General features: G+C 36.2%; 1 protein-coding gene and 1 long non-coding RNA gene across 2 annotated transcripts in view; one reads left to right on the forward strand and one right to left on the reverse strand.

The window, feature by feature from the left end:
- LOC123535623 (DNA repair protein XRCC4-like) overlaps positions 1 to 18471 on the reverse strand; it is a 41649-nt gene extending 23178 nt beyond the window's left edge. The window contains exons 1-4 of the mRNA XM_045318346.2: positions 18388 to 18471; positions 18036 to 18181; positions 6559 to 6746; positions 2102 to 2266 (exon numbers count right to left, since the gene is read on the reverse strand). Of these exons, the coding sequence (XP_045174281.2) occupies positions 2102 to 2266; positions 6559 to 6746; positions 18036 to 18171 (489 nt within the window). The 5' untranslated portion in view covers positions 18172 to 18181; positions 18388 to 18471. The remainder of the gene's footprint in view (positions 1 to 2101; positions 2267 to 6558; positions 6747 to 18035; positions 18182 to 18387) is intronic.
- A 66-nt stretch (positions 18472 to 18537) lies between these two features.
- Positions 18538 to 26609, forward strand: LOC123535624 (uncharacterized). The gene is made up of 3 exons (XR_006683241.2): positions 18538 to 18914; positions 24296 to 24405; positions 26593 to 26609. It is a non-coding gene; the product is annotated as an uncharacterized LOC123535624 (long non-coding RNA).
- The last annotated feature ends 869 nt before the right edge of the window (positions 26610 to 27478 follow it).

Raw genomic sequence — 27478 nt, forward strand, 5'->3', positions numbered from 1 at the left:
ATCTGGCCAGTTCAAGAAAGGAACCGAGATGTTATGGTGATACAAGTTGTGTGCAAGTTTGGTTAAAATAAAATCATAAATGAAACCACTATCGTGCCGACAAGAAATTGTTGACAGACGGATGCACGGACGGACGAAGGGTGATCACAAAAGCTCACCTTGTCACTATGTGACAGGTGAGCTAAAAAAGGGCTGTTTGTAAAGTACATAATATGTTATATCCACCATTGAGCTCCTGCCAGAGGTGTCTAGGAGCCTAATTTTAAGTTTCATGTAAACAGTCACCTTGACGTTTGACCTACTGACCCCAAAATTAATGATAGCATCTACTGACAATAATACTACAAATTGTAATTATAACAGAACAAAACAACCTTGAGCTACTGATAACCAATTTAACTTCAAGATCACTGACTTGACCCTTGATGCCATGAAATATAAGGCCATCTACTAACCATAGACAATCATGCTACGAGGACCTAAGACCCCAAGAATTTTCCATCTATTGATAAGAAACCATATTTAGTGTGACTGTAACGGTTGCTTATGCATAGCCTGTATGCTTAAAGCCAATCTCTGACAAATACATCAGTGAGTGGACTCTTTGGTTCAGTTGTAAGAGCATTGGACAATCACCTGAGCGATCTGGGTTCAAATTCCACCAAAGGAAGTTTGGATTTTTCATCATAAAATGCTATGCTCTCTGATTTGTTACGACTAAGTCATAAGATGGGGCTCCTCCAGGACTTCTTTGAAGCGGGAAAATGTTACAAATTTTCAAAATGGCGGCGATAATACAACAGCACGTCATATGTTTATAAATGGGACGACCTGATATTTTTAGATAAAATTGCGACGGTCTAAATTATAATCGTTTTGATTTTTTGTATCATTCTGAAGCTAAAACACTGAATTAGTTAAATATGTTCATGATTATACGGACAGAATTGTGAAATAAAACGCTAGGATCGGCGGGTTTTGCTAGGTAGGATTGGGTTACCCGAAACAAAGATTTTTTGGCCTTATTACATATGATGATCCACGCTTTAAACAAATGAATATGTTGTGTATATGCTAATCACTTAATAAGAATTTAAAGCTTCTATTAAAACAAACCGAATATTCGAATATGGCAAACTGAATATTCGAATATTGATTTCAGTATTTGTTCCCATCCCTAGTTTAAAGCCAATCTCAACAACTGCATCAGAGGGTTGACTCTTTGGCTCAGTGGTTAGAGCATTGGACTAGCTCCCGAGTGACCTGGGTTTGAATCTTGCTACAGGCAGTTGAGATTTTTCATCATTTAATCCTATGCTCTTTGATTTGTTACAGCTAAAAGTGGTAACAGTGACCTTGACTTTTAAAGTCTATAAGATAGCCAGTTATTGACTATTTGAATTGTTGTCCCATAAGCTGGAATAATACACTAAATGTTAAAATTTCTATAGAGTTTCAATCCAGTATCTGCATTACTTTTGGAGATAGTAACTTGCATGCAAAACTTTAACCAGAATTTTCTAAGTCCAAAAGGGGGCATAATTTGGCCAAAATGCAAGTCAGAGTTATGGGATGCTATCACCTAGTTTTATAACTCTAAAGACATATGTGGTTTCAATTCAATATCTACATTAAATTTTGAGATTAGCCAGGATTTTCTTAGTCCAAAGAGGGCATAATTTGGCCAAAATACATTTAAGAGTTATGGGACCTGATTCAGTGAGGTTGGAGTTGACCCAGAAAAGGAAAAAATATGTTTCAAAGCTATGTGCCTTTAAATGATAGCTATACATACTTGCATACAAAACTTTTCGAATAGTCAAGCTAAAATAGAAATAATTTGCTAAAGAAAATAAATATTTAAGAAGACCTTTTGGATCCATGGAACACAATCAAACAAAATAATAGCAGAGTCAGTTTAATGCTGTCTGTTCATGAGACGTCATAAAAAGTGCAACACCTTTCATTCCTTCTAGCACTGGCTTAAGGAGAACTATATTCCAAACAAATGTTAAATGAACACTATGATAACAAAGACCATTTTGTTTATTTTTCAATAATGGTCTTTTAAGACAGCTTCTGCAATATATAAAATACCAACCTTTAAAGCATTTATGCGTTCCTGCGAGAGACGTTGGTTGTCTGTTTCCAGGCTATGTATTCTTGTTTTAAGTTCCTGTATGTTCTCTATACAATGGTTGTATATCTTTGTAATCATTTGAGCTGAGTCGACCCGAGACTTCAGTGTTGCACTTCCCAGCTGAAACTGTTTAAAAGAAATTATATCCAATTTTTCTTCACAAAGTGGGCTTAAACTGAAAACTAGTTGCCAGGCAACATGTCGAGCCTGCCAGCTGTCAAGATATGACATAACCTTTGACCTCCAACTGTGACCTTGACCTTTGAGATAGGAACCTGGGGTTTGAGCACGAAACTCCATCTCACTCAGGTTAACATTCATGCCAAATATAAATAAGATTGCTCCAAGCATGTCAAAGTTATGGTCAGGACAAGCTGTCAAGATCTGACATGACCTTTGACCTCCAACTGTGACCTTGACCTTTGAGATAGGAACTACAGTTTGCACAGGACATTCTGTCTCACTCAGGTTAACATTCATGCCAAGTATAAACATGATTGCTCTATGCATGTCAAAGTTATGGTCAGTACAAGCTGTCAAGATCTGACATGACCTTTGACCTCCAACTGTGACCTTGACCTTTGAGATAGGAACTACAGTTTGCACAGGACACTCTGTCTCACTGAGGTTAACATTCATGTCAAGTATAAACATGACTGCTCTATGCATGTCGAAGTTATGGTCAGGACAAGCTGTCAAGATCTGACACGACCTTTGACCTCCAACTGTGACCTTGACCTTTGAGATAGGAACTACAGTTTGCACAGGACACTCTGTCTCACTGAGGTTATCATTCAAGCCAAGTATAAACATGATTGCTTTATGCATTTCAAAGTTATGGTCAGTACAAGCTGTCAAGATCTGACATGACCTTTGACCTCCAACTGTGACCTTGACCTTTGAGATAGGAACTGCAGTTTGTGCATGACACTCTGTCTTACTGAGGTTAACATTCATGCCAAGTATAAACAAGATGGCTCTATGCATGTCAAAGTTATGGTTCGTATAAACATATCTGGACGGATTCAAGCACAAACGCATGCACTCACATACAGCAAACAGCCATTTGGACGACAGTCTTCGCTTCCGCAAGCAGGCTGGCCCAAAATTATAACTGAAAACAGCACTTGTTTATTCAAAAATGTTTGCTAATACAGAAGTAACAAGAGGTCGTAGAACACGAAATGCCCCCCTTGATGCATTCAGTAATTGCACAAGGAACAGAAATTATATGGTCACAGTGCACATAAGTTCTACTGTTCTTGGTCAAAGTGACCTTTGACTTATTGACCTCGAAATCAAAAGGGGTCATCTGCTGGTCATGATAAACCTCCTTATTATGTTTAGTGATTCTAGGCCCAAGCATTCTCAAGATATTGTCCGTATACATTTTAACTGTTCCAGGTCACTGTGACCTTGACATTTGACCTCAAAATCAATAGGGGTCAGCTGCTGGTCATGATCAACCTCCCTATTAAGTTTTGTGATCCCAGGCCCAAATGTTCTCAAGTTATCCTCTGGAAATGGTTTTACTGTTCCGGGTCACTGTGTCCTTGACCTTTGCCCTACTGACCTCAAAATCAGTAAGGGTCATCTGCTGGTCATGACCAACCTCCCTATCAACTTTTGTGATCCTAGACCCAAGCGTTCTTGAGTTATCATCCGGAAACCGTTTTACTGTTCTGAGTCACTGTGACCTTGACCTTTGATCTACTGATCTCAAAATCACTGGGGTCATTTGCTGGTCATGATCAACCATCCTATCAACTTTGATGATGCTAGGCCAAGCGTTCTTGAGTTATCATCTGGAAACAGATTGGTCTACAAACTGACCGACCAACCAACATCAGCAAAACAATATACCCCTCCTTTGATGGGGGGCATAAAAATGACAAGAACAATTAATGTAACAGAAAAACTGTACAGATGTAACGTGAGGGATGAGGTTTAGTACAACATGAAAACAAACAAAACAAGAGGACCATGATGGTCCTGAATCGCTCACCTATCTCCACATGACCCAGTGTTCAACTGAGTATGACATCGTTATTTCTATTATTTGACATAGTGACCTAGTTTTTGAGCACATGTGACCTAGATATCATCAAGATAAAAAATTCTGACCAATTTTCATGAAGATCCATTGAAAAATATGGCCTCTAGAGAGGTCACAAGGTTTTTCTATTATTTGACCTAATGACCTAGTTTTTGAAAGCATGTGACCCACTTTTAAACTTGACCTAGATATCATCAAGGTGAACATTCTGACCAATTTTCATGAAGATCCATTGAAAAATATGGCCTCTAGAGAGGTCACAAGGTTTTTCTATTTTTCGACCTAGTGACCTAGTTTTTGACCGCACATGACCTAGTTACGAACCTGACCTAGATATCATCAAGCTGAACATTCTCACCAATTTTTATGAAGATACATTGAGAAATATGGCCTCTAGAGAGGTCACAAGGTTTTTTCTATTTTTAGACCTACTGACCTAGTTTTTAACCCCACGTGACCCAGTTTCGAATCTGACTTAGATATCATCAAGATGAACATTCTGACTAATATTCATGAAGATCTCATGAAAAATATGGCCTCTAGAGAGGTCACAAGGTTTTTCTATTTTTAGATCTACTGACCTAGTTTTTAACCCCACGTGACCCAGTTTCGAACTTGACTTAGATATCTTCAAGGTAAACATTCTGACCAATTTTCATGAAGATCCATTGAAAAATATCGCCTCTAGAGAGGTCACAAGGTTTTCCTATTTTTAGACCTACTGACCTAGTTTTGACCGCACATGACCCAGTTTCGAACTTGACCTAGATATCATCAAGGTGAACATTCTGACCAATTTTCATGAAGATCCATTGAGAAATATGGCCACTAGAGAGGTCACAAGGTTTTTCTATTTTTAGATCTACTGACCTAGTTTTTGATCCCACATGACCCAGTTTCGAACTTGACCTAGATATCATCAAGGTGAACATTCTGACCAATTTTCATGAAGATCCATTGAGAAATATGGCCACTAGAGAGGTCACAAGGTTTTTCCATTTTTAGATCTACTGACCTAGTTTTTAACCCCACGTTACCCAGTTTCGAACTTGACCTAGATATCATCAAGCTGAACATTCTGACCAATTTTCATGAAGATGCATTGAGAAATATGGCCTCTAGAGAGGTCACAAGGTTTTTCTATTTTTAGACCTAATGACCTAGTTTTTGACCCTATGTGACCCAGTTTCGAACTTGACCTAGATATCATCAAGATAAACATTCTGACCAATATTCATGAAGATCTCATGAAAAATATGGCCTCTAGAGAGGTCACAAGGATTTTCTATTTTTAGACCTACTGACCTAGTTTTTGACCCCACGTGACCCAGATATCATCAAGATGAACATTCTGACCAATTTTCATGAAGATCTTGTGAAATATATGGCCTCTAGAGAGGTCACAAGGTTTTTCAATTTTTAGACCTACTGACCTAGTTTTTGATGGCACGTGACCCAGTTTCGAACTTGACCTAGATATCATCAAGATGAACATTCTGACCAACTTTCATAAAGATCCCATGAAAATGTGACCTCTAGAGTGGTCAGAAGCAAAAGTTTACGGACGCACGGACGGACGACGGACACCGCGCGATCACAAAAGCTCACCTTGTCACTTTGTGAAGGTATGAAACCTTAACCTGAAAAGCAACACTGATGCCATGGTGAGAAGAATAGCCTTCCTTATTCTTCAAATTGTTAAACTAAAAATTATTAAGTACTTTCTTTGCAATGTGTGGTCAAAGTGACCATCAAAACAACATTCTATTTTTAGTTTCATTTTGACGAAATCTTGAAGCCCATGGTGTCATTAACAAATGCTTTTCCTTAGACTTAGAGTGACCTAAAAGGAAAAGTGAAAGGAAAAGCCATGAAAACAAGAAGCTGCGTTCAATAAACGCTTAATGCCCCCGGTGGCATCCTTGTCGATACAAAGCAACCTAAGTCCAAAACGAGGTCAAGTTCAAGGTCAAACTGAGGTCAGGTGATGTTTGAAGATGAGGAATGGTCACAGGTTACATCTGCATTAGTATCAAGTCATTCTAGTAAGGGGTATTGAATCTAGACGAAACGGTCCCATTTGGTTAACCAAGAGATGGCCCATACAAAGCAGCCCAAGTCCAAAACGAGGTCAAGGTCAAACTGAGGTCAAGCGATGTTTGAAGATGAGGAATGGTCACAGGTTATAGCTGCATTAGTATCAAGTCATTCTAGTAAGGGGTATTGATGCTAGACGAAACGGTCGTATTTGGTTAACCTTGTACGGACGGACGAACAGGACAATCACTATATGCCTCCCACATCAGTAGATGCCGGGGGCATGAAAATCATCTCTCAAGTAGATGGAAACAATCAAACTTACAGTAATATCCTCATCCGGAACATGCTTTTTCCAGGAGAACTCTGCCTTATCTTTTCCACGCTTCAACTCATACTGGAATGAGCGTTTACACTCACTGCTGTTGGTCAAAGCCTCCACCGTCTCCTTCACATATTTGTTAAACTGTATCTTCAGTCGGGAACATAACGTGTCAAGGTCATCTTCAGACACTGAATTGAAATATTGTAATTAAAGAGGATGAAATAATAAACTTGCCATACAACTTTTACCTGCACGCAAAAATAATGCCAATGCAACCGAGAGATAATTCTTCACATAGCTGTTAATTAATTAAATTGGACATTATTCTAATCAATTAAATCAGATCAATTTTTAGAAATGCAATTCATAAAATTGCAATTATATTACAGATGTAATTCATGCATATTATACCAACTGTTCTCAACACTTTTTTAAAGTCTTTACATTGTCCAGTAATTACTAAAACAGATTTGCATGCACATGATAATACACACACAAGCTAATTTCGGTTGTTTAAGTAATATCGGTAATACAATGTATATCTCATTTTGTGATTTGTTGTTGAATAAATCATTGTTTGGAGTTCAGATGTGAAGGAGTTATATCAGGAGGACGCAGCCCGAGTGATATAATAATACACATCTGAATGACAAATAATGATTTTAATCAAGAGCAAATCACTAAAAAATGAGATATATTATTATGATTCTTACACTATAGATGGACTACTATGACGTAAACCATGTGCACCTGTAGTTTGATAATCAATACACATGCACCATATTATTTTATTGTTATTTTTCACAGCTATGAAATGCAAATTAGCATGTTTTATTATGATAACTAATATACTACTCTTTCAACAAACTTAGTTATGTTACTGAATTAATGTATTTGCTATAATATGTAAATGAAATGTACTTTGTCAATTACATCCCTAAACTAGAGATGCTTTTGAGAAAAGCGCATGTCTCCCACAACTGCCTAATCATCTAAATAGTACGGTAAGTCAGTCTTTATATACTGTTTTACTTAGAGCATAAGTGCATGCGCTTTTTTTGACACCAAAAGGACCCCTACACTACTTTTCAAAGTAGTATAGGTGCCAGTTTGACGGCAAAAATGCGCAAGAAAATCTGAGTGTTTTTTGGTAATTCAAGGGCCATAATTCTGAAGTGCCTGGGCCAATTTGGCTAGTTATTGAACTTGGCCGAGCACTTATTGGCAAACACATTTTGTTCAAGTTTGGTGAAGATTGGATGAGAAATGTTTGACTTGAGTGCGGACAAGCTTTGTGACAGACATACAGACAGACAGACACAGACACACACACAGACTGGTGTAAATCAATATGTCTCCCACACCACTGTGTGGTGGGAGACATAATTACATTGTAATTAATTACATTAAAGAACAAGAGTTGTCGGAGGACAGCAACGCTTGACTATTCAACAGCCTTGTCAATTGAATGAATACAAAGTCGAAAAAGGGGCATAATTTTTTTGTACAAATGTGAATCAGGGTTATGGAACCTCATAGTGTTTTATATCACCTCATGACAGTGGACAAGTGTGCAAAGTTTCAATCCATTCCAATTAGTGGATACTGAGATACCAGTTTACATACAAAAACTTAACCAACAAGAGCTGTCTCCATAGGATGACACATGCCCCTGATGGCACTTTGAATGAATAGTTATGGCCGATGTTAGAGTTTAGGACCTTTGACCTACGGAGCTGGGTCTTGTGCGCGACACGCCCATCAATGCACTTTCATGAAAAATGACCTTTAACGTCTAAGTGTGACCTTGACCTTTGAGTTACTGACCTGGGTCTTGCGCGCAACACGTTGTCTTACTGTGGTACACATTCATGCCAAGTTATTTGAAAATCCATCCATCGATGACAAAGATGTGGACCGGACACGCCCATCAATGCACTATCCTTTAATGTCTAAGTGTGACCTTGACCTTTGAGCTACGGACCTGGGTCCTGCGCGTGACACGTCGTCTTAATGTGGTACACATTCATGCCAAGTTATATGAAAATCCATCCATCGATGACAAAGATATGGACCGGACACGAAAATTGCGGACAGACCGACAGACGGACAGACTGACAGACCGACAGACGGTTCAAAAACTATATGCCTCCCTTCGGGGGCATAAAAACTGCTAAGTCGAAAAAAGGGCATAATTTTGGAAAAAATGCAAAGCAGAGTTATGGGACCTGCACAGTGCATGTCAGTTCATGACAGTGAACAAGTGTGTGAAATTTCAATTCATTTTCATTAGTGGATACTGAGATACCAGCTTACATACAAAAACTTCACCAAAAACTGCTAAGTCGAAAAAGGGGCATAATTTTGAAACAAGAGCACCGCCTTGCGGGTGCTGACGCTCATCTGATTTTTTTTGTATAATAGAAATATTGTCCTACCCATGATTTTCTAAGTCTAAAAAGGGCCATCATTCTTGCAAAAAGCAGGATAGAGTTATGTTTCTTGATGTACAGTGTCCACTTATGATGGTGAAAAACTGTTGCAAGTTTTAAAGCAATAGCTTTGATAGTTTATGAGAAAAGTATACTTAAACATAATACTCAACCAAGAAAATGATTTTCTAAGTCCAAAAGGGGCAATAATTATTGCAAAAAGCAGGATGGAGTTATGTTGCTTGCTGTACAGGGTCAGCTTATGATGGTGAACAAGTGCTGCAAGTTTCAAAGCAATAGCTTTGATAGTTTAAGAGAAAAAGTTCACCTAAACATAAAACTTACCAAGAAATCTGATATTTTCTAAGTCCAAAAGGGGCCATAAATCTTGCAAAAAGCAGGATGGAGTTATGTTTCTTGATGTACAGGGTCAGCTTATGATGGTGAACAAGTGTTGCAAGTTTTAAAGCAAAAGCTTTGATAGTTTAGGATAAAAGCTGACCTAAACATAAAACTTAACCAAGAAAACTGATTTTCTAAGTCCAAAAGGGGCAATAATTCTTGCAAAAAGCAAGATGGAGTTATGTTTCTTGATGTACATGGTCTGCTTATGATGGTAAACAAGTATTCCAAGTTTCAAAGCAATAGCTTTGATAGTTTAGGAGAAAAGTTGACCTAAACATAAAACTTAACCAAGAAATCTGATATTTTCTAAGTACAAAAGGGGCCATAAATCTTGCAAAAAGCAAGATGGAGTTATGTTTCTTGCTATACAGGGTCAGCTTATGATGGTGAACAAGTATTCCAAGTTTCAAAGCAATAGCTTTGATAGTTTAGGAGAAAAGCTGACCTAAACATAAAACTTAACCAGGCAACGCCGACGCCGACGCCGACAACCGCTCAAGTGATGACAATAACTCATCATTTTTTTTCAAAATATCAGATGAGCTAACAAGAGATCACAGAGTGATCTTGGCGCCCACCAATGTGCCATTTTTGAGTGTTCCAAATTTCAAGACTTACTGACTAGCTCAAGGTCAAATTTCATTTCCGTACACAACACTTTGCATGTGGTCCAAATTCGAAAGCTGTAGCTTGAGAAATGTGAAAGTAGGTCGATAGATCAATTTCAAGGACGAAATGTGAAAGTAGGTCAATAGGTCAAAAGCAAGGTCAAATTACACGTCAGAACACAAATTTATGCATGTGGTCCAAATTTAAAGCCTGTACCTTCAAAAATGTGGAAGTAGGTCACTAGGTCAATGTCAAGGTCAAAGTTTGTTTCGGTACACAATCCTATGCATGTGGTCAAAATTTGAAGCCTGTAGCTACAGAAATGTGAAAGTAGGTCACTAGGTCAATGTAAAGGTCAAAGTTCATTTCGGTACACAAAACTATGCATGTGGTCCAAATTTGAAGGCTGTAGCTCGAGAAATGTGAAAGTAGGTCACTAGGTCAAAATCAAGGTCAAATTTTAGTTCGGAACACAGAACTATGCATGTGTTCCAAATTTGAAGCCTGTACCTTCAAAAATGTGAAAGTAGGTTACTAGGTCAATGTAAAGGTCAAAGTTTGTTTTGGTACACAAAACTATGCATGTGGTCCAAATTTGAAGGCTGTAGCTTGAGAAATGTGAAAGTAGGTCAGTAGGTCAAAATCAAGGTCAAATTCCAATTCGGAACAAAAAACTATGCATGTGGTCCAAATTTGAAGCCTGTACCTTCAAAAATGTGAAAGTAGGTCACTAGGTCAAAGTCAAGGTCAAAGTTTTTTTCAGTGCACAAAACTATGCAAGTGGTCCAAATTTGAAGGCTGTAGCTACAGAAATGTGAAAGTAGGTCACTAGGTCAAAATCAAGGTCAACTCATGTCAAGGTTCATCTTGCCACTCAAAACCATACATGTGGTCCAAATTTGAATGTTGTAGGTTATTGACAAGAAGATTTTAAAATCTTTTCCCTATATAAGTCTATATGAACCATGTGACCCCCCAGGGCGGGGCCATATTTGACCCTAGGGGGATAATTTGAACAAACTTGGTAGAGAACCACTAGATGATGCTACATTACAAATGCCAAAGCCCTAGGCTTTGTGGTTTGGACAAGAAGATTTTCAACGTTTTTCCCTATGTAAGTCTATGTAAACCATGTGACCCCCGGGGCGGAGCCATATTTGACCCTAGGGGGATAATTTGAACAATCTTAGTAGAAGACCACTAGATGATGTCATATACAAAATATCAAAGCCCTAGGCCCTGTGGTTTTGAACAAGAGGTTTTTCAAAGTTTTTCCCTATATAAGTCTATATAAACCATGTGACCCCCGGGGCGGGGCCATATTAGACCCCAAGGAAATATTTTGAATCATCTTGGTAGAGAACCACTAGATGATGCTTCATACCAAATATCAAAGCCCTAGGCTCTGTGGTTTTGGACAAGAAGATTTTCAAAGTTTTTCCCTATATAAATCTATGTAAATCATAGAAATAAACAAAGGGCCATAACTTACTAAAAAATTGTTGAACCAGTCTGATTTTCAGGGGGACACAACTAGGGTACCAATACATCATGCTGACAAAGTTTGGTCAAAATCCCATTATGGATATAGAGATACCAGCTTACATACAAAAACTTAACCAAAAACTTCTAAGTGAAAAAAGGGGCATAATTTTGAAAAAATGCAAAGCAGAGTTATGGGACCTGCTTAGTGCATGTCAGATGATGACAGTGAACAAGGGTTTGAAGTTTCAATCCATTTCCATTAGTGGGTACTGAGATACCAGCTTACATACAAAAGATAATAGGTAAGGGTAGATTTCTCGGAAGCACAGAGCACAAAAAAAACCCCACAGCCCAGAGTCACGCATTTACATAGTAGGCCCGCAACAAAAAGAAGCTGTAATGGAAAATCTTTCAGAAGGGTTGCTTCAAACATCCAACAAGTACATATTAATTTATGGTAAATATTGATGGAGGGGAAGGAAATGACAAAGGCGAAATTTGGGGCTGGGGGGAGGGGGAGGGGAGGAATCTGAAGGGGAAAGTTGAACAAGGGCGAACACACAAGGGAACGCCATGCTCTTTAAAAAAAGTCGCACCACAATCCATTCCCACAAGTGGTTACTGAGATACCAGTTTACATACAAAAACTTAACCAAATCGGGATGCGGACACAGATGCCGACGCACGGGCGAGTCCAATAGCTCTACTTTTCTTTGAATATTCGAGCTAAAAATCACCAAAGTACAAATAACATTCAGTTTAGGTAGTTCCGCATGTTTGATAAACAGAAAGTGATGGCACAACATAGTTTACCCGGATAATGTAGAATACAGCCTGGACTCAGCATATCGTTGCCTTAATTCTAGTGACACAAGTCCATTTTTGGCAATATTGAGATTTTAGTGTCATTAGGTATGTCTCTATGACCACTGTAATACTGATGGTGACTTTGTGGCCTTGTAGAACTAACATTTAGTTCACTAAGGCTGTATGTAGTGTAAAGTCATTGACTCTCAAAATTTGTCTTTGATAGTAACATCATGATTCTATTTGTGAATATATTGCCAAATAATTAAAAAAATATTTATCATAATAATTATTTTCCTTAAAATAATTGTAATTAATTAATTACTTCTGTAAAAAGCAAGTAATTATAATTGAAATTTAATTGAAGCATTTCTATTTTAATTGTAATTAATTGATTACTTTTGAAAATAATTGAACCCAGGTCTGTCTCAAATCTTAAAATGTTGTTTCCCAAAACTATCAAAAAGCTAGTTACAGCATTGTGAAATAAGGCGACAATATGTAAACAATTATAATTTTATGACTTAATGGCAAATTTATTTAAACGTCAACATTACTACCTTTCTAAAGATAAAGTATTATATCAAAAATATCCACATGTTAAATAATTCCAAATAATGTCTTAAATAAGCTTTAAATATGCAGACCTTTTTAATTATGGGCAAATGAATGTATCTCAAAAATAAGTACACAGACCTATACATTTTACTTCACCTGATACCACTTCTTAACAAGACGACCATGATGGTCCTGAATCGCTCACCTGCCCCCACATGAACTGAGTATGACGTCGTTTTTTTCTATTATTTGACATAGTGACCTAGATTTTGAGCTCATGTGACCTACTTCTGAACCTGACCTAGATATCATCAAGATAAAAATTCTGACCAATTTTCATGAAGATCCATTGAAAAATATGGCCTCTAGAGAGGTCAAAAGGTCTTTCTATGTTGAGACCTAGTGACCTAGTTTTTGACTGCAGTTGACCCGGTTTCAAACTTGATCTAGATATCATCAAGATGAACATTCAGACCAACTTTCATACAGATCCCATGAAAACTATGGCCTCAGAGTGGTCACAAGGTTTTTCTATAATTTGACCTACTGACCTAGTTTTTGACAGCATGTGACCCAGTTTCAAACTTGATCTAGATATCATCAAGATAAACATTCTGACCAATTTTCATGCAGATTATTGAAAAATATGGCCTCTACAGAGGTCATAAGGTTTTTCTATTATTTGACTTACTGACCTAAGTTTGGACCGCACGTGACCCAGTTTCAAACCTGACCTACTAATCATCAAGATGAACATTCTGACCAATTTTCATACAGATCCCATGAAAAATATGACCTCCAGAGAGGTCACAGGGTTTTTCTATTATTTTGACCTACTGACCTAGTTTTGGATCGGACGTGACCCAGTTTCGAACTTGACCTAAATATCATCAAGATAAACATTCTGACCAATTTTCATGCAGATCCCATGAAAAATATGACCTCTAGATAGGTCACAAGGATTTTCTATTATTTGACCTACTGACCTAGTTTTTGACCACAGTTGACCCGGTTTAAAACTTGACCTAGATATCATCAAGATGAACATTCTGATCAATTTTCATACAGATCCAATGAAAAATACCACAGAGGTCACAAGGTTTTTCTATTATTTGACCTACTGACCTAGTTTTGAACCTGAAGTGACCCAGTTTCAAATTTGACATAGACATCATCAAGATGAACATTCTGACCAATTTTCATGCAGATCCCATGAAAAATATGACCTCCAGAGGTCACAAGGATTTTCTATTATTTGACCTACTGACCTAGTTTTTGATGGCACGTGACCCAGTTTAGAACTTGACCTAGATATCATCAAGGTGAATATTCAGACCAACTTTCAAGAAGATCTTGTGAAAAATATTGCTTCTAGAGAGGTCACAAGGTTTTTCTATTTTTAGACCTACTGACCTAGTTTTTGATGGCACATGACCCAGTTTCAAACTTGACCTAGATATCATCAAGGTGAACATTCTGACCAACTTTCATAAAGATCCCATTAAAAATGTGACCTCTAGAGTGGTCACAAGCAAAAGTTTACGGACGCATGGACGGACGACGAACGCAGCGCGATCACAAAAGCTCACCTTGTCACTTTGTGACAGGTGAGCTAAAAATGCCAAAGATAATTTTTAGCCAAAACTGGAGGTCAGTCTTTGATTACTAAGAGATATTTATCTGTTATTTAGGGCATCTGGCTTTGATTAGTGGGTACACCTGATGTCTTGCCATGAGTTCAAGTAATATGTTATCTACGGCAAATTTATCTTAAATAGAATTAAACATGGAGCTTAAATTTAAGGTGTTAACTTCTACATACAAACTAAAGTTCATAATTATATTATGGCCCACAAAATATGATAAGTTGTTATTCACTGATTTACCATCAATGGTAATGCCCATATAAGGAAAGAATGATGATATCACTGTGCCCAAAATGGCATCTTCTATCGGACGTTAAGATATGAAAGAAGTCATTGCAAATGTTCCACCTGTGGCGATTTGGACGAGTTCCATTCCTTTTTATATAGCTGAGAACACGGATATACTGTTTTAAAGCATTGTTCTTTTCATCTTGCTAAAGAAAAAACAGATGGAAAAAAACAAACACTTGTGTGTAATTACTTCCTCAGATATACAAAATGTAGCGACAGCGCTTGTCATTTTCAACCAGTTTTGAAAAATCATCAAACAATTTATTGATTTGCCGATTTGTTTATCTCTCGAAAATTAAAGGAATAAAATCATTTAATCAGTAGTAATCAAAACAAATCAGTAAGTGCATATTCTTTACCACATAATCTATCTGCTAATTGACTACAAACTACAATGGATGTGTCAAGATGTTTATAACACGTGTGAAGTCACACTGTTGCATAAAACGCAGACTGCATATCGATATCAATTTTTTGAGACTGAATCGAACACAAATTATCCTATCATTTAAAATTCTAGAAGGTTACAATTTATCATTGAGAATGAACAAAAATGTAGAAATTTACATTTTCACTACATGTGACTTTTGTTAGCCAAAAGTAAAGCCACTTTGTAAGTAAATTCGCCAACTGACTCAAGTGGCGAACGACAGCGTGGGCCCTGTTACCCTTTAACAAACATCAGTCATCATTACTTTTGTTTTGATGATTACCCCACGTGTCTCGAATAGTCCAACTAATTTGATGCGATCCTAGGAAATATTGAGATATTTTTTTCATATGGGCAATATTTCGACTCGCGTTAAACACTCGAAATGACCAAAATAGTTGAAGCAACTTCCGATGAAATTTTCATCGCTGCCGACGCTTTACATGCTATAGGTTTAAATGTCGATTATTTCACGAATTGGCCATAAATTAAAATATAACTTACATGTATCGAAAGGGGATTCAATTCCTCAATCTATGTTAAAGTAATGAAAGTGGCTAGAGAACCGGAATCGGTTCCCTAGACTGCGAACTTATTCGTCCGGAACCGGTTCTCTAAGCAAAATACCATGCATAGGCTAGGGAACCGGAATTTTATTTCTATGCATAATGCTGCCGAAATCCACTTTGTTTCTTTGTAAGCGTCATGCATATTATTATCTTAATTAATTTTACCATGCCCTTGCATTTATCTGTGTTAACTGTCTCCAAAAGTGTACTCGCCGCATATATACTGTATCTGCCATATTGGAATGATATAAACTAGTACAAATAATTGCGTGAAAACCACTTTGCAGTTTTTAAATGTTATTAAATTTTGCTTTAAACTTGTACTATGTTTAAATTATTTAAATATGAAATAATATTGGTTTGTATTGACGTCATTACATGTTTATAGATGAACAAATTAATTTAACTGCCCTTAAAACATCATACAGATTATTTGATCACTTTAAATACTGGTTTGTAACACCTCAGCATTTCACGTTCAAAGATATGTAATCAATACTAATTAACAGAAACTTAATTTGTTTTAATCGTTTCTTTTACTGTCTTATACCTTTTAAGTTTAAATTTCAAGCTTATTTCGGCTCCAGTGTCGACGATTTCGCATTCATTCATACTAGTTTCTTTTATCATTCCAATATGGCGGACAGAATGCTGCGAGGACACTTCTGGAGACACAGTAAACACAAATTAATAAAAGGGCATAGCTTGCTGAAATAGTAAAATTAATTAACTTATTAAGATAAGAACATGCACATGATACTTACCGAAAGAAACAAAGTGAATTTCGACAGTTTTATGCATAGTAATAAACTTCCTGTTCCCTAGCCTATGCACGGTACTCTGGCTAGAGAACCGGTTCCGGACGATTAAGTTCGCTATCTAGGGAACCAATTCCGGTTCTCTAGCCACTGCCTAAAATTATCAAATAATATCCAAAATTACGAATTTTCTGGTGATTTAAACCTTTGTATGTACTGTACACGATCAACGTTTACCATGTGTTTACACACCATATAAAACCAATAACTTTACATGACTGTGTACTGTGATTTAACTTCCATTATTTTGGTCCTTCAAAGTTTTGATGTTTAGATTGCCCGTCACAAATATAAAACAATCTGAACGTCGATTTATTTTGACTAGTGTCTCGAAGTGATATTTCTTACCTTCCAGCCTTGAGCCATTTTTTGTTGCTGTTAACCTATAAAAATATCTGTTCCCTGTTGGCCATGACATTAACTAAGAACACAGATAATTTTGATAGAATGATCTACCTCTGTACAGTTTTATTTGACGGAAATGTCTATCGGCACGACCGTCGTGTCGATTATTTTTCTTATCCGCACGACGGTCGTGCCGATTAGTATCCTTATTCGTGCCGATTAGTATTCTTATCCGCACGATGGGGTGTTTTGGTAGCGTTTCTAATTTTGGCGTAAGGTATATCTCAGTTAAAAATACAAGCTATAATAGCATCACGTTCATGGTTTCAGATATCAAATCAGTAGACTTTGATTGGGTATTAAAACAACCATTATTAGTAAAAATAATTGAATAAATCATCCATTGCAAATAAATCAAAAGAATGCAATGAACACATATTCTTGCATAATTATTAATTAATAATAGTTAGTTAGCATACCTTCATGCCTTTATTTTGCTTGTCATATTATGTTTTTAATTCAATAAATCGTTCGTAAGTGATTCAACATAATGCGGGTAGGTGCATGCTAAAATTGTACTTTATGGAGATCTGAAAAGGCTTTTAAAAATTGTTTCCGGTAACATGCTAAAAAAATAGGTTAGGTAGATCTAGATCGGATTTTTTAAGTGAGACTTTTTGGAAATTATTTTTGTATCAAAATGAATACAAATAAGGGGGTTATGTCTTTAGGGAGTCAGTACGTGGATTTCTAACATCACTGACCATGTTTTAAGCATAAAAAATGTAGTTTTGTTTTTGTTAAAAGGTTGAAAAAAATCTCCAAGGAGAAAAGGTAAAACCTCAGAAAAGATTCATTAAATTTCACATATGTATACATTATTTTTAGTTGTATCAGTAACAAAAATAATCGATATGACTTTCCAGTAATGTCAGCAGATCGTCGTGCGAATAACGAAAATAATCGGCACGACCATCGTGTGAATAACTAAAATAATCGGCACGACGGTCGTGCAGATAAGGAAAATTATCGGCACGACCGTCGTGCGGATAGCCTCAGCCTTATTTGACAGCAAGACTTACCTGTCCCTGACCAAACACTGCCATTACAGCATAGTGTTAGATCAAATCCCTCTTGTCCACCATTCTTCAACTTTGTTAACAAAAAACATTCTTCATCCTCCTTTGTTACAACTCGGATAAACTCGCAGTCATTCATCCCAGTAGCTCTGAAACAGGATTATAAGCACTGGTATAATTCTACATTATCACCGGAACTCAAATATTTTAGAATAACTGCATGATTAAACGGGTCAACAGATTCTAATTGCGATAAATGGACCTTTGGTTAACTAAATTTACATGAATGACCGCTGCTTACCAAGTTAGTTCCATTTTAATGGAGGATTACTTTAAAATAAATGGGAATACTTACGGGCCTTCCGACAGGGATAAAATCTACACTTGCACCGCTTGATATTTTTAACCTATGTTACACGCCATTTCATTCGCCGAGGATGGTTGTATTGTCCAATGAAATGCTATGTAGTAAATCCCGACAGATCAACACGTCAAAATGGTAAATAAAATCTTTCAAACAGAAAATTTACATGTTTCGTATTTCTTTTTGACTTGATATGTTAAAATACGTTTGAAATTCTTTGTCATCTTCTCAATGAAGCAGTCAAATTTTTAATATAATTCGTAAAATATTACAAGCTGTAAATTTTATCAAGTAACGTAGAAGTCGGATAGTCCTATATATTGTGAAGAGAAAATAATACATTTGTATCTACACATGTTGTTAAGTTAATCCCAATACATGATAGTTTGCCAATCCAAATGGTTTATGAGACAAAAGACAATCAGGAAGAACTGAGATCTAAGCCATCTCAATTTAAACACATGTTGTGAATCTCTGCGATAAATCATTATGAAATTACAGAGAAGTATAAAATACAGGTAATGAACAGAAGGAAGTGTCTAGGGGTACGGCTCCGTACCTCAAGAATCTCCATTTTTCTAGAGCTTAAGGGTCATTTACACTTCAAATTTAGTTGAAAATGAAATAACAAATAAGACTTCAACAGTATTCAACTTAAACTTCGACCTAAATGGTTTACAGATAACAACGTTCACGCGATTAGTTACATTTTCTTTCAAATCACGAGGATTCGAACTAGCAGAAAAAAAGATTAAGATTAAACAAAATAATGTTAAATAATTATGTTATGAAAAAAAATATTTTTCATGATGATAATTAACCCATAGGGTATTTATATTTTCCACACATTTGGTAGCCGTTATGAGATACAAGGGATGTTTTCACAAACAGTTTCTTTTACTTAATGTTGGTTAATTGATTATTAAACAATCAGTTCCGTGCCGATTATCATTATATCTTGTTAAATAACAAAAGTGAATAGGTGTATATTATTATGTCTATTTTTTTCTGCTGAATTTCAAATATAAATCATTCAAGGGTTAGATTCACTCATTAATCTGTTATCAACAGTTTATTTTACAATAAACTAATCGCCACAGAACAGTTTATTCATTTCGAGTTCCTTGGTTATTTAGGTTTTGAAAGAGAAGGTAATCAATCGGCAGTGGTTGGGAAAGGAGGGCACGATACGCGATTTCACACATTCAGTCAAAAAATAACCCATTGAAATTACAATAAAATGCGTGAAAATCCCTGGAGGAAAAGAACTATAGAAATCGCAAAAATCGGTAAAAATATACCACACTACGACTTTACAATAGGCAAGGGGACTGCAATGGACTATTAATAGTATCGAGACCGAGTCATTGATGTGTCGTAGCGGTACTTTCCAGGGATACCTATGCTATTTAAATCACGTTCCGAGGTGTTTCCAATTATGACTGGATGCAGCGATCCAATCAAAATGTTCGATAGAAAAATCGCTACGTCACAGGTCAGCCTTTCTATGTTCTGTAGTTGCTGAGAAATTATAATCAAAGCCTTGAGATGTCTGGTGGTTGCGGGTTTTGCTAGAGTTATTTTCATTTTAAATGCCAATCTATAAATATACATGTATAAGAAACAAATACTAATTTGCCTCATATCTAAGATAAACTCTGCCTGACCTTACATGAACAGCTGGAAGTCAGTGATGTAACCATGGGCTGGAATACCTAATCATTGACAAATCTTATATAATCTAAATGGCCAGTGTGAATGGATAGAGGATGAATAAGAACTGCTTGATCATTGATTATTCATCCGCATTGTTCATGAATGGGACTACTTTGTGTAGCACATGAACAAATTCCTTTGGATGTGATTTGGAATCAAATAAAGATGCTACATGATTGCCAGAAATACACTTAACTTTGGTAGCGGGATAAACCCGCAACCAAAAATAAGAAATGTGTTAACGATTTCCACCAGTAAAAAAATGTGAATTTTATTTTCGGCTTGGTATCGTAAGAAATGTATATTTATTAGTATTACCACGATAAGTTTTTCTTTGATTTGCATTGAAAAGAGCAAAGCATGATGAAAAAGACCACTGTTGAGTGTTGGATGCCACTTACCAGTGTCAAAGAAATTGCCGACGTCACTGCTGTTTTTTAAGTTTGACATTTTATTTGTCACAACAGTAGCAACAGAATGAATAAGATTTCGAATATAAATAAATCAGATTTGCACAATGCATTTCGTTTTCATTTTTGTATTTCTTTATAAAAAATTATGGTAAGTTGAACTGTAACAATATTTTATAAGTGAAAGTAGAGAAATTTTTAGAAAGTGTACGTGTTTTAGATGCATTAGATTTTGTTAGTATTATATAACTACAATTGTCATTATTGTCTGCTGTGCTGTCATATGTGGATACAGGCCACCATGCTTTCTCTTTTCATAGCCAAATATATTTTAGTAATTCATATTTTTTTCTTAGGCCTAAAAAAAAATTTCTTTGTTTCCGGTAACATGCTCAAAAAAATTAGGGTAGGTAGGTCAGAAAACTTTTTTTTTTTGGAAATTTTTTTTATCAAGGGAGACTTTTCTGAAATTATTTTTTTGTCAAAAAATGATTACAAATAAGGGGGTTATGCCTTTAGAGCATCAGTAAGTTGATTTCTAACATCACTGGCCATGTTTAAAGCATAAAAAGTGCAGTTTTGCATCTTTTTGTTAAAAAGTTGAAAAAAATATTCTCCAAGGCCATAAAAGCATTTAGGGTCGGGCCAAAAATTTAGGGTATGTCGGGATACCGGAAACAAACAATTTTTTTTTACGCCTTATTTTCTAGTCGATACTTTTCATTGAAATTAAAAAGCCCCATGGAGTTTGAAAATGATTTTAAATCCCCCATTGATTTCAGGGCCAAGGGGGGATTTTTCACATTGCAAAATTTTTTTCCCAACCACTGAATCGGGTGAACGCTAGTATCTGTAAACCATTTAGATTCAAGTTTTAAGTGAACACTGGTTGAGTCTTATTTGTTTTTTCATTTTCAACAAAATTTAAGATGTAAATAACCCTAAATCTCTAGAAAAAGGAGGTCCGTACCTGTAGAAAATCAGATTCTAGAGGTACAGATCCATACCCCTAGACACTTCCTAAACCGAAACGGGTCCAATACTCAGATTTAAACAGTTTTAATGGAATGAAACAGAGGTAGAACTCTTGTTACAAAAATTTATTTTTCATTTTACTTTGTGAATGTTTTTCAGTGAATTATGAAATATTACAGTGATTTATGTATCCAGTATTTTCACAGTGAAAGATATCAAATATATTTTTCACTCAGTGGTAAGAAAATGTAAAATGGGTAAATTTAGTTAAAACATGAAATAAAAAGGAAATTTGTTTGTTTTACATGACTGATGAACATCATATCTTATATTTTCATGTATGGCTATGCTACCCGTGGAAATATTGCATCTGATGTTCACTAGTGGAAGATATTTCAATCTTACGCTGAAACAAATAAATATCCTCTATATATTAAAACATTTTTCTTTGATAAAAGTAATTTTTGTTAATACATAACTGAATTATATTTTACATATGTATGTATCCCCCTCCACTGGGGGAGACATATTGTTTTTGCCCTGTCAATTCGTCCGTCCGTCCTTCCATCCGTCAGACTTCATTTCCGATCAATAACTGGAGAACAATTTGGCCTAGAATCTTCAAACTTCATAGGATGGCAGGGCTTTTGGAGTAGACGACCCCTATTGTTTTTGGGGTCACTTGTCAAAGGTCAAGGTCACAGGGGCCTGAATATGGAAAACCTTTTCCGATCAATAACTTGAGAACCACTTGACCCAGATTGTTGAAACTTCATAGGATAATTGGTCATGCAGAGTATGAACCCTATTGATTTTGGGGTTACTCCATTAAAGGTCAAGGTCACAGGGGCCTGAACATAGAAAACCATTTCCAATCAGTAACTTGAGAACCACTTTACCCAGAATGTTGAAACTTCATAGGATGGTTGGACATGCAGAGTAGATGGCCTGTATTGATTTTGGGGTCACTTGATCAAAGGTCAAGGTCACAGGGTCCTGAACATGGAAAACCATTTCCTGTCAGTAACTTGAGAACCACTCGACCCATAATGTTGAAACTTCATAGGATGATTGATTATGAAGAGGAGATGACCCCTATCAATTTTGGGGTCACTCTTTTAAAGGTCAAGGTCAGAGGGGCCTGAACATGGAAAACCATTTCCGGTCAGTAACTTGAGGACCACTTGACCCAGGATGTTGAAACTACATAGGATGATTGATCATGCAGAAAAAATGGCCCCTATTGATTTTGGGATCACTCTGTTAAAGGTCAAGGTCACAGGGGCCTGAACATGAAAAAACATTTTCTATCAATAACTTGAGAACCATTTGACCTAGAACCTTCAAACTTCATAGGATGATAGGAATTACAGAGTAAGTGACCCTTATTGTTTTTGGGGTCACTCTATCAAAGGTCAAGGTCACAGGGGGCTGAACATAGAAAACTCTTTCCAATCAATAACTTGAGAGCCACATGACCCAGAATGTTGAAACTTAATAGAATGATTGGACATGCAGAGTAGATGACCCCTAATGATTTTGGTCAAGGTCACAGGGTCCTGAACATGGAAAACTGTATCCAGTTCATAACTTGAGAACCACTAGGCCCAGATTGTTGAAACTTAGTGGGATGATTGGACATGCCAAGTAGATGATCCTTATTGCAGCCAACCATCAGTGTCTCTTTGACTTTCGCTCCTGTCCCCTATTGACTTCTTGCATATATGACTACGCATTGGGGAAGACATGCACTTTTTTACAAAAGCATCCTCTAGTTATATATGAATTATTTATCATTTTACTCAGGTTTTACACAGTAGATTTGTATGTTGCATATGATAGCATTTTTTTTCTGTGTAAGCTTTGTATTACATTTTATCAGAGTTTAATTAGTTCCCTACCATTGGAACACCAGAGGGGAATATAGGAATGCTGTCCATCCATCTGTCTGTCCTGCAATTACTCAAAAACTATTCAAGCTAGGTTCATAAAACTTGGTATGTGAATAGAGAGCAATATGTAGATTATGCACTTACATGACTTATGCTTGTAGGTCAAAGGTAAATGTCACTATTAGAGGTCAAGTAAAATTGTTTCTGCTCCAAAATTTTTATGTACATTGATGAATTATCTTAGTGCTATACACAAAGTCCCCATGATGAGACAGTGTGTCAACATTATGATCTATGCTTGTCAGTTAAAGGTCAAGGCCACTGGCAGGGGACTTCTGTATTGTCACTGCAGTGGACAGTTCCAGTTTTTGTCGATAAATTTCATCTAACTCGGACACTCCTCCCTCTATTGTTATTCTATTCATACCAAGGTCAAGTGCTCACAAGCGGTATCACAAACAAAATGCACATGGTCTACTGTGTAAACTAGGTCAATCGTATTTGACAGTCCCGATTGGACAGTCTGTTTTATGTAAACATTAATGATTGACAGTTTTGGATCTGTCCATACTGGGTTACTTGTTATTCAATAATATTGCACCCATGCACCAGAGTGAAAAGAGTATGCTACCAAATACACTAAAATCTGAAAAACCCACTCAAAAATATTGACACATTATACTAAATGTGTAGCTTTTTTGGTATTAGAAATATACACTATACATTCCTTGTAATATATGATCTTTTTGTAACTGAGATAGCATCTTGTAATGTTTAATAAAACTTAAAAATATTAAACATTGTATCATACAAAAGTAGCTAAACATACCTTTTTCCAGTTTCCATTGATCACTTGTTGACACTTTAATAGAAAAATAAACTTATTAGAATATTTTATATTTACAGTCAGCGATCTTCAACTTCCAAAGCCTTCTGACAGTTGTGCTGTTGTTGATATGTACATGTGCTTATATTAGATCAATAGCCCCAAGCCTTCTAGATAAGAATAAGGAAGGGTAAGTATATGATAGTTGAATCATAGTTGATTATGAACATTAGAACACTAGTTATTTACAAGATACAAACAAAATTGAACGCCAAAAATTTGATACTATAAATTACTCTTAGTGAACTGAAACCGTGCAGAAAAATCCTTGATTAAATATTTTTGTTTTGTCATTCTTGTGATACCTTGTTAATCAGTTTATCACATCCTAACAGAGTTTGTCACACCCTAACAGAGTTGTTAAAACATCAGGAAGGATTTATACAAGTTGTTAATATAGATGAATGCTCAGGCGTTCCTTATTTGGCATCCATATTTACTAGACTTTTTGTACGGTAAACAACTTGAAAACTAAAAAAAGAAATACCTTTCAACAAGTTCTGTACATCCTTGTAAGGTTCTGTCTGGAATTTGCTCAGGGGCCTACTAGTATGTGTCTGAATGGTTACAGTCGCTGACTTCAAACCACTTGCCCTTCACCGATGTGGGTTTAAGCCTCTCTTAGGGCATAGAATTCTTCTTGTGAGTAAACCATCCAGCTGGCTTACAGAAGGTCAGTGGTTCTATCCAGAGGCCGGTCCTAATGACATAATGCCCGGAGGGGCACCTGCGGTCTTCCTTCATCACAAAAGACTGGAAAGTCGTCATATGAGGTATATAATAAAAGGGTTATTGCAACAGTAGTGAGATCTGGGATTTTGCATTCAGCTCTCGTGGATTTTGCAAGGACGGATCCAATCTGGCAAAGTCCACTCAAGCCGAATACAGCATTCCAGATTGAGCTATTGTTATAATAACCCTATTGTATTTCCATGTCAAAATATATTCAAATATTGTATTGCTACTCAACACAACAAAATAAACATATATTCATTCTGAATCTAATACTGCTTTAATAGAAAAGTGTATTTTTAGCTCAACTATTTAAAGAATAAGTAGAGCTATCCTACCCATCACAGTGTTGACGTCACAGTCCTTGGTAAAGTTTTCCTACCAGCCCACATTTTGAGAAAACCTTTTGAGATAAAGCTTTGAAACTTTCAACACTTGTGTACCATCGTCATTTCCAGTTTTAGGCAAGAGTACATAACTCTTTCAAGGATTTTATTTGAATTATGGCCCCTTTTAACTTAAACATCTTGGTAAAGTTTTTCGTACCAGTTCATAATTTGTGGAAACTGTTAGACATATGGCTTTGAAACTTTTATCACTTGTTCATTATAACAGTCTCTATCTGTAGGCAAGAGTACATAACTCTGTCAACTATATTGGCTGAATTATGGCCTTTTTTGGACTTGGAAATTGGTTCAGTTTTCGTACAAGTCCATGTTTTGTCAGAACTATTTGTCATATGGCTTGAAACTTTGAGCACTTGTTTATCATCATGTTCTCCATCTGTAGGCAAGAGTACATAACTTTGTCAAATATTTTTGCTGAATTATGGCCCTTTTTGGACTTGGAAATTGGTTCAGTTTTCGTGCCAGAAGTTTCACATATCATTCCATATTTTGTCTAAACTGTTTGATATGTGGCTTTGAAACTTTGAGCACTTGCTTACCATCATGGTCACACATTGCCATATAGTGCAATACTTATCCAGTTCAACAAATATAGGTACATTGTTTATCTGAAATTTTATGGTAATATTTTGACCCCATAGTTACATCAGTTCTTTGATTAGTGGAGTGTGCTGTCAACAGACGCCCTTATTTGTTTATTTTTGAGTGGGTTTGTCTCCATTGGATGTTGGTACCACAGTATTTTGCAATGCAACCTGTCATTTTAATTATTGATACCAAACACTTATTTGTAGGTTAAAATCTGTCTAAAAGAAACTTTGATAGAAAATAGAAAAAAATACTAGAGGTACATATAACTGCTGATGAAAAATTTATTAGAACTAAAGAAGAAATGCTTTGACCAGATATTTATTAGAGTTAGACATTTATGAATCAATCTTTATTTAGGCTTTCATTCAACACAGAATCTACTCAGTGTTGTACTGGCAAAGCTTATTTCCTCCCCCACCCACTTATAACTTTAGTAGTTTACCATCCTGCTCTATTGTCATAGTGTCATTATACTAACGAGTTTCATGTCCTAACATCACATAGCTGGGTCATACTATGTCCTACTGGACACATTTTCAGTTTTATGTTAAGAATTGTGTTTTAAGCTTTCCCTTTTTTTATTTCAGATTGTTGGGAATCTTCTGGAAATGTGCAAGAATAGGTAAGACAAACTTTACCTTGTTTCCCTACAGAATGTCGAAAAATGTTAAAATGCTAAATACATAGCTGTAGCCTGGAATCCTGAATTGTCTTTTTGGAAAATTAATAATACCAGTGACTCTGTCAATGTTGATGGGTGTATATATATATATGTGTGTTAGGCAGTGAATAGGTAAAGCATAAATTGTGGACGACTATTTCACAGGCTAATATACCTGACTAATTGGCATTGTGATACAACTGCTCAAGCCCCTGAAATTTGCAGGTGATATAACATGAAGGCAAGGGGTTTGAGCTTTCATACAATTACAGATTTTATAAGAATAATATGTACCATAGTATGATAGTATTATTACATTACTGTCACCTTCTACCAAGTGTTTAAAAACAAAGTCCTAGACTAGAATAGTTAATGTAATAGTTATATAAATTAGCTTCTTTACCATCTGAATATTTGTATAATCAGATGTGGAAAACACCACTGTAAGATTGCTGTATGGATGTTTTTATAGGATGGTATTTTGGTTATCAATACATTGAAAAGTAGAAGAAAGTATGACCCTTACTTGAAAATTAAATAAAGACTATTTTAGCAGAGTTTAATTTGTAGGATATTATTTAGTTACTTCAGTAATTGAGGGAAACTTCAGTTGCTTCTTTGTGTTCCCAGTCCTGAAAAAAAAACCCTGACATATCTGATGGCACTTGCTTCTGTCCGACAGTCTGTCCATCATATCTTAAAAACAGTCAATGTAAGGTGTTGACTTTAAACTTGGCATTTGTGCTTGGTGTAAGTGGCAAGGACACAATGTGCAGAGCGCAAAGTCAGGTCAGTAGGTCAAAGGTTATGGT

This window comes from Mercenaria mercenaria, chromosome 17 (assembly GCF_021730395.1).
Source record: "Mercenaria mercenaria strain notata chromosome 17, MADL_Memer_1, whole genome shotgun sequence".
NCBI classification, from domain to species: domain Eukaryota; kingdom Metazoa; phylum Mollusca; class Bivalvia; order Venerida; family Veneridae; genus Mercenaria; species Mercenaria mercenaria.